The sequence below is a fragment of the Enoplosus armatus genome, chromosome 9 (genome assembly GCF_043641665.1).
Source record: "Enoplosus armatus isolate fEnoArm2 chromosome 9, fEnoArm2.hap1, whole genome shotgun sequence".
In the NCBI taxonomy this organism is placed as follows: Eukaryota; Metazoa; Chordata; class Actinopteri; order Centrarchiformes; family Enoplosidae; genus Enoplosus; species Enoplosus armatus.
The window spans coordinates 23,096,426-23,105,721 of NC_092188.1; the positions used below are offsets into that span (position 1 = coordinate 23,096,426).

The 9,296-nt window shown below is 45.2% G+C and overlaps 1 protein-coding gene across 1 annotated transcript in view; it reads right to left on the reverse strand.

Moving 5' to 3' along the window:
• The window catches only part of LOC139289949 (dolichyl-diphosphooligosaccharide--protein glycosyltransferase subunit STT3B-like), a 46,418-nt gene extending 37,122 nt beyond the window's left edge, over window positions 1-9,296 (reverse strand). The window contains exon 1 of the mRNA XM_070911621.1: window positions 8,969-9,296. Coding sequence (XP_070767722.1) covers window positions 8,969-9,258 — 290 coding nt within the window. The 5' untranslated portion in view covers window positions 9,259-9,296. The remainder of the gene's footprint in view (window positions 1-8,968) is intronic.

A 9,296-nucleotide genomic window follows, 5' to 3' on the forward strand; every position in this document is an offset into this window, starting at 1 on the left:
CGATTTGATGACGTGAAGAAACGCCGGAGCCCCAACGGCAGGGAAATACAGCCCACCCGATCCGGGAGACGCTCCCAGACCCGGCTACGGTGGAGCAATACATTAACTCATTGGATGTGACCCCCGTTGGTAACATAGGAATTTCAGACTGACGTGCAGTATCTTATTTTTGTTCGTTTTGGGTGTGAAAAACTGAAATTTCATACTCAAATGTGTGTAGTAGGTTTAATCAAGGGTCACACCTGTTATACAATAGATTATTTCTTTACTGTATTGATGCAATCAACAGTCTCCAGCACCATAGGGAATATGGTGGTGTCGGACTGTGCTGCCACCTTTGTCCAATTTAACATCAAAAACCTGCTCATGTAACTCTTTACTGCTGCAAGATCATAAAGTTCATATTTTATTGCACAGAAGAGTTGAAATCATTGTCATCTATTAACTCACCCCCTACACAAGATCCGTGGGAAACATCCAAAGGCTTTTCAAGCGGTCTTATCATATCTTAAGGTATCCAGCAAAAGGCATAGGCAAGCTGAACAAAGGGAGATCTTGGAATTCAAACTTAAAATGGCAAAGACTACGCTTAAAGAAATTTCAGCGGTCCGCTTCGCATCAGACTCTCTTAACAAAACATGTGGAGGGGAAGATTAGACGTGCCAAACAAAAAATATATACGGACATGGTGATAAAGCAGGTAGTGATAAATAGCTAGCCTATCTAACAAAGAAAAGCGGAAATTCCCTCGTCACGGTAGACAATCGTTCCATACTGCAACCATTAATGACACATTTAAGAACTTCGATGAAAATGTGTGTGAATCACAGCGAGGACACGTTTTCCTCTTAATCTACCCAGCCTGTCACATGATCATAAATCTACTCTCAGTGGATGCAGAGAAGGCATTTGACCGTGTTGAATGCCGTGTGCAGCAGAAGAAAAAAAAGGTCCTACCCAACACTTCCTGTAACTATTTCAAATGAAAAGCCCTCTCGCATTTCTGTGGGCAGAATCCCCTTATTTGTTAACAAGGCTTTTATTGTGAAATATTTGCAGGACAGTGGCAGTGCTGCAGCAGCAAGGCTGCCTTTGTGGACACCACATGTATGCGAGCCGCAGCAGTGCACAGGTAGAGGTAGGTGGCGTGGCCCGGGCGTTAGTCTCTTTGATGCCTGCAGGGTCAGACCAACACACCTCCGCACACTGAGACAATTCCCAGCGAGACGCAAAGAGAAGCCAATTAGATGCTGACGGGGGGAAAACAGAGCAGAGCAGGGGGAGAGCAGGGAGCTCAAAGCGGTGAGGGTGGTGGGGTGAATGGAAAACAAGTGAACTGACATTCAGAGGTGTGTGTGTGTGTGTGTGTGTGTGTGTGTGTGTGTGTGTGTGTGTGTGTGTGTGTGTATGTACACAGTGGAGGCAGAGTGATCCTAACTATGTTAAAGTGTAGTATTGTCTATGTAAAGATGGATTCTTATAGAGCATAGATACATAAATGTGGCATTTTTAGAAGCCTCTCTATGAGCTGCAGGTGAAACTCACTCACTCCCAGGATCACGATTGGCTAGGTGCGTGCCAATACGCCAATTCATCTGCTCCTGAAGGGGTTTGAAGGTAAGCAAAACCAAAAGGATTAGTTTGTGCACTTTAAGCTGTCGGCATCTCCGCAAAACGCCTACCAAATAAAACTGGGGTGAAATCGCATAAACCAAAAAGACAAAAACACCAAGCGGAAAACAAACACTGGAAAACAAAAGTCACGATCAGGAGATGTCTGACAAGAACACAAGGGTTTATTGCACAGCTGTTTCATCATCACAATCTGACAGTATACTTACACAGTACTGGTATTTTGGGACAAAGAAATCTAGCTCCAGGGTTAATATCCTCCACAGAAGTGCCACAGCAGATCACAGCCCAACTTGCACATGTGCACGTACCACACACACACACACACACACACTTCACAGAGGATAAAAAGGAGTAGCCATGGTGGGGGTCATAGATCAAAAAGCAGCAGTGGAAGAGGAACTGTCAGGCTACGGTATGTGATAAAGTCAAGTTCACAGCTCCAGCAGCAGCCGCACCGACATGACATGCAAATAGTCCAACGTTCACAAACACAGATACACAACCTGATAAACTGTGATAGCTGCATTGACTTCCTCTGACTGCAATCAGATATTAACAGAAAAACAAACAAACTGTTGAAAGTCATCGTCCTCTAATGAAATAAATTTACCTGAGTGAAATTGTTAAGTTTACACTAGTGCCAGGCTATTTCACTCTCCCATCTGCATGACAGCTTAAAATGACTCATCCCCGTCCTGGATGTTGCGTAATGAAACACCAGAGTTAGTATTATGTAAGCTGAATGAAGGGGACCTTCCACGTGTGCACGGTGGGGAGGATCTCCTAGTGAAAACAAATTACTGTAACAGAAGTGGGCTTCAAAGCTTGTACATGGTATTAATGACACTTTCCTAATGTTCATGCCCTCCTGGTACACCTTGCCAGTTCATCCACACACCCCCAGTGGTGCTGCGACGCAGCAGCTGAATTAGGACCCAGTGGAAGTAGCATAACTTTAGATAAAAATGTTGAACACTCCATAGAAACAGAAGCCCCTCTGCATCGCAGTGTAATCCAACAGAACATCCCTGTGTTAAGGGGAGACATTTAAAACCCTGTTGATCAGGATGTGAGCCAGCAGTTCTGGGAGGTTCGGAGGACCAGGAACGTGGTTCAGAGCTCTGCTTTTTACTGTTTCTTACGGTCAATATACATAAAACAAATGCCATCAATACAGGAACAAAGGAAACTCACTGACATAAAAGGGTGGGTGGGTGGGGGGGTCCCAAGCTCACAGACAAAAAGACACCATGGATCAAAGCCCCCAGGAAGTGTGCCGGGCTTTGAAGGCAATCTGGCATAGCAATTACAACTTCCGGGTCCATCATGTGATGCACACTGGCTCAAAAAGACTTTTTCCCCCCCTTAGACTTACATTGTGAAAGAGACGTCTGTAAATCAGCAAATAATTTTTTTTTGTGGTACATCAACTTCCCAGGACAAACACTTGAATAGCCCTTATTTAATTCATTATGTCCTGAAGTTGTAAAATTCACTAATAGCCGAGTTATTTTCCTAGGCATTGCCACTGTTGTTCCTGTGAGCCCGTTGGGAGGTTGACTTAAAGGAAACACTAGTGAGCTTGCTCTATGGGCCGCAAGATGCAGGTCATTTTACACTCTTAAGTCAAACTCTTTTGGCGTCATGTGTCACCGAGAATGAACAGTGAACTTTCAATGAAATGAACGGGGCCCCACCTCCAACGCTGTACAGAGTCCTCTTTATACATCCATGGGATCAAACAATGGCTTAAACAAAAACCCATTGCTTCCACCCCCATCCCAAAGTCAGACTCGGCACAGTCAACATTGCCAACACCTGGTGGAGCAAGTGGCATTCATGTGTGTGCATTCATGAGAGCACCATCCTCAACCAGGAAGTGGACCTCGGGGAGAACAAATGATTAGAAATCAAAGCGAACGAGAAAACAATTGAACAAATGCTTGAACGAAAACAAATGTATTAACCAACTAAAGTGGATCCTACGTTTGGCTGATACACATATCACATAACCAGAACCAAACATTCAGCTAAACTAATGTCCCCACACATCCAAGAGCTGTCTTTTGTCCTGCTGCAATAAGACGATCTTCACTGCAGTCCACAGCATTCAGACATTTGGAGCTCAGAAAATTACTTTCCAGTAACGCAAAGTGAAGAGGAACGACGCTGCAAATGCAACAAACTGAACCGCATGTGTATTTATTTCATCCGAGTGGAGATACATTCTCAGGTCTTTTTAGACAGAATCCCCAAAATAATGAGTCATAAACCAATACAACCTTTGTGTAAAACCAATAATGTTCCAGTTTTGTTGCCACTGTGTCAGAGAGGAGTTTTGGATTGTATTACATTGAAAGTGGAAAATATTAGAAACACCTTTCAATTTATTGCACTCTAATTCATCACTAGCTGCTGCTAAAGTAAACCTAAACGACCCTTGTTTGTGCAAAGTTGCTGTGGTTGGCCAGTTACGTGATAGCTTACCCTGATTGGTTGTTCGAGTCAGACTGGGTCCAATTTTTTAAAAAGGCTAAATACAAAAAGGTCAAAATGACTTATTTCAACCTAGATTATAATGAAATAATATTGCCAAGTGCAGCTTTATTAAGTCATGTTTATTTGTTCAGATAATCCCAAACATTTTAGATCATTATACCATCAGAATACATTATTTCCAGTAATATGGTGTGCATCATTCCCACGATTATCACTGCCACCATTCCCAGACTGAGAGCATGAATTACTGGAAGTAGCAGCAGTGATGACGGTAATGAGCTCCACTCTGTGGTAGGCATCACATTACTGCAGTGATGCAGCAACAGGCCCAGCCCTAGTGTCAACAACTGAACATTATAAGCTTCATAAAGGGGGATGTTCAATGATTGTATTTCATTGTACAAGGGTGACAGATTTTGGAAAAACGGCATAAATTTGGCAGTATAAAAAAAAATATCTGAGTACAGTCCAAACTGCACAAGGTCGCAGCCACCCACTGGGCCTGTGAGCGCGTCAGCCTGCCGGTGTGTCAGCCAGGCAGCCTGTCTGGTCCTTCATCCCTTTGCCTGTTACCGGCAGCCAGCAGGACAGAACATTTGCTCCACTGCCCACTGAAAGCACTGGCGTTTGGCAGAATCACTGCCACTGAAGAATCAGGTTTCAGGTGGACCCGCTCAGTCTGTCAACAGAGCTGGCTACAGGCGCAAACTGTCATGACCCCTGTGACCCAGCAGAGTGCACCGCTGAAAGCACCTAATAGTAGACAGCGGGACAGTGCGTTCTCTCATGAATCATCTGACATAGCCTTGCAGTGCACTACTGACTGGGATCCAATTTTTGTTTTACACAGTGTTTCTGAGGCGAGAACAACAGCTTTTTACTGTCACCTAAACCTGAGAATAAAAGAAGCAGAAAAAAAGGAAACTACTGTAGCTTACTCCATCATTTGACCTCAACAGCAGTGAAGAGATGAGATGATTAAGCAGAAACAAGTGAGAAAAGAGTCAGATCTGAAGAAGCAGCCATTGTAAATGAAGCCAACGGGGCTAAATGTGGGATCTGCTTTCCTATTCTGTTTCAAGCAGGCACTTTTCATTTCTCCTCCCAAGCCTCCCTCCCGTTTCATTTTAAACCTTCAAAAGCACCCTTTTCCTCTCGAGAAAATACAGAAGTAGAACTGGATCTTTTCAGACAGAGGTACAGAAGCAACACAGCCTGGTTCTAATATCTGTTCATTCCAGAGCACAAAACCTCTTGCTCTCATTATCCGAGGGCCTTGTAATGTGGCACAACCAATAACCCATTCTGCAACCTGGGCGCAATTACAGCGCACACATCATCAACTCGATCAGGCCAATCTTACACTTGTGCATGAGAGAACAAAGAGAACAATATCCTCATATTAAACTTCTTTTTTTCCCCCTCTTATGATCACAAGGTCCTTTTCAATTCACTCAGCAGGCATCATGGATATTCATTTTAGGGCAAATCAGTCACAAGCCCAACCAGTGATATCAGTAGCTGCTGGGTACAGAAATGTTTTGATACTAGTGTCGGTGGGTTTGATAGCATTTCATCAAATATGAGTACAGTCTTGCTTTTCCAACCCTTTTGGGTTCAGCCTCCAATATTTGTGACTCAAACTGAAAATAAGACTACAAGAATAAAGCCATGCTTGCAGCTTCGCGACGCTGTACTTGGACACAGCGGCACTTTGAGCTAAATGCTAACACCAGCATGCTAATAAGCGCACAATGACAATGCTGACACGCTGATGTTAAGCAGGTTGAATGCCAAAGTAAGTTACAATCCATCCAACAGTTATTGAGCTACTTCAGTAGGACCAACCAACAGACAGACAGACAGATTGTATACACGTGTTGGTCAGAAACAAAACGGTATTGAGGTTCAACATCCAGCTCTGGATATCATCTCAGTTACTTACTTGAGTTGTGAAGCTGATATGAAGGTTTCGTTTTGATTGGATCGCCTCTATTTGAATGGCGTAATGGTTTCATGCCTGCATTGACATCAGCCATGTCAGTCTTCATAAGAGAACTAGACACCAAGTGACACTAATTGCACTCAAATTTTCTAGGAGCCATTATTCATAGAGCTGAAGCTTTGAGCACAAGATGACAGGTAGATCAGATGCGAACTCCTTGCCAAACCTTGCTCTGAGGGAGGTCCAGCTCACTAGCTTGCAATCTTTAGTGCATCAGACAGGAGACATAAGTACTAATGGAGCTGGGTTTTTTTTTTTTTTTTCTTTCTGATGCTGTTCCGTGCATGATTAACACGGCCCAAACTCAAAGCATAACATCTACCATCACCGGGCCGACTGCCTAATGCCAGTCCCGACCCGCTTTGCTGTCAGATCTAATAGCACGATCTAGCACTTCTGAAGGAAAAAGACTATTAACACATCAAAAAGGACACATCAGAGAGAGTGTGTGTGTGTGTGTGTGTGTGTGTGTGTGTGTGGGGAGGGGGAGGCAGAAAGAGAACAAACAGGGTAGCAGAGGGGTGATACAACTGTTAGCTCCCCTGCAATCCTCTTTTAAAAGATAAGCTACAGAATGACAGCAACCTTGCAGCGAGGTCCTGGGGTTGCACATGAGGGAGCCGTCATCAAACACAATCAGAAAAGGCTGTAAACCCAGCTGTTTTCATCCTCCTGAACGCTCAGCAACCTTTAGATTTCTTTAGTATGAAAAAAAGAAATCTGACTCCTTCCACACAATGTCTGTTTGAGCCTGTTGTACATTTACAGCAGTTAAGACGAGCTACTTCCCCTTTCACGAATGCACACATTGGGGTTTCCCCCTCTGATACATGAGGCGAGGCAGATTGTCCCGGCTGCCTTAAAATCACGATTTGAAAACTGATTTACTTTGATGCAACAATCAATAAGAAATGGATCTGCACAATTGCACAAATGTATGACTGATCTGATGCTAAATGTACAACAAAATATTTCCTGACCGTTAACATATTGCATCATCTGATCATTTCCTGCAGGGGAAACACACACACACACACCGACACCCACTGGATCTCTCACACACACCGATACACACACACCCACCGGATCTCTCACACACACCGATACACACACACCCACCGGATCTCTCACACACACCGACACCGACACACACACACACACACACACACACACACACACACACTCCTTCACCATCCAAACATCTAGTTTACATAATGCTGCCACTCTGATAGCAAAGGGAGAATGATATAGAACAATGAAACAGTGTATGAATAAATTTCACTCCATGTCATGCCATATTAGGCTTTCAGACAGCGACACACACAAAAACCGAAGGATTCTCACCCAGCCAAAGCTCTCAAGCCTCCTCTTTTATTCAGCAGACAGACATGAAGCTGGCAGTTTAATCCACAGTGCTGGTCTCAGAATAATCATTAAATGCTTTCAGTGATGCAATGCAAGCTTGGGCCAGGCAACAGTCCCTTGGAGTACAAATAAAAAGCTTGGACAATTTCTGGCAAAAGCCAAGCTGGTAGAGGGTTTGAAATGAAACACGAACAATATGATGGCCACTGGCCAGTGCACAAAAAAGAAAAAAAGAGAGAATAGTCTCTGGTTAGGCAAAGTGCTGGCTTGTTTAGTCTGGGGTGCTTCACTATCTCTGAATCGGACTTTTTGACCAGGCATTCTTACACCTTGTCTTGCCGTAAAGTCTGCTGAGCTCACTGTCCAACTGTCAGCTGCCGCCTGGCCGCACTAATGTCTGAGACAGTGTGAAGAAGCCCCTTTCACACATGAAGTAAAACTAGCAGCATGTACCACGACGTTGCCAACCTATTCGATGCAAGTCTGATGGAAATGCTGCTACTGCAAGAGAGTTAAATGGAACTTTCAAAGCCACATAAATCTGAATACTGAAATATTGGCATGCAGCATAAAAGGTGCATATTTCTATCGAAGGACAAACAATGGCTTCCTAAGGGGGATATGCAGATGTCCTACCAAAGCCTGTAGGGGATACTGTGCAGGATAAGGCACAAGGGACGACGGTAAAGTCACTGAGACACCTGATATGCTCCAACTGAACTATATGTGTGGCTCGTGGTTGGCACACAGTGTCAGCACTAGTGCTGCTGCAGGGCAGCAAAATCAGAGCAGGGGGTGATCCGTGGCTAAACAAACAAGGAATCTGTGTCAGAAGGACTTCAGCCAGTTACCTCGCGGCTGCTTCTTTCCGGGTTCAGCCCGCGTCAGATGAAGCTGTCACCATTGTCCTCATTTACTCTGCTGTGACACCCTCCTCCTCCTCCTCCTCCTCCTCCTCCACTGGCTGTTACAACGTTGCACTTTATAATCAACTACAATAGATAGGCAGGCGTCGGGTGGTGCTGAAAAGGTGAGCCCAAATGAAGTGGTGTTTTGTTTTTGTTTTTTACAATCAGCATAAAAGGTCGGGACGGATACAGAGAAACGAGAGGAGTTGTGGCTTCGACGAGATGGCACATGTCCAAGATGACTGCGGCTCAAGTAGAATCACTAAATCACAATGGTCGATAGCTTTGTGACCACCGGGTCCAACGTGTCCCTCTGACGTTAGCAGGTACATGAAGTGGCCAAAATTTAGGAGCGTGACGAGATATGATGGGAACCGTTCACTTGACATATTTTAAGAGAAACTTCCTCACGGTGCAGCCGGGGCTCACGGTCCGTTGGTGGCGGCCCATCTAGACAAACAGGTCAAACCGCCTCGGTGTGTGTGTGTGTGTGTGTGTGTGTGTGTGTGTGTGTGTGTGTGTTTGTGTTTGTGTGTGTGTGTGGGGACAAACTCACCAGGGGTCAAACTCGTGAATGATGCTCTCGAAGCGAATGACAGCGAAGAGCCTGGAGCTGAAACCGGCCAGCCAGGCCAGGAACAGGATGGTAAAAGACAGCAAGGACTGCCACCCGGCTGGCTGCGACAGGCCGCCGGACAGACCACCTCCTCCTCCTCCTCCTCCTCCACCGGCGGTGCTGCCTCTCTCCGCGACCGCCGTGCTGCTGCGCCCGTTCCCCGAGTACGACGCTCCGGAGTTCAGTGAGGATTTGTGTTTGTTGTCGGAAACCGGGTGATGCTCCGCCATATTCTACGTCAGTCCCGTTGTGGCGAGCAAGCAAGCGA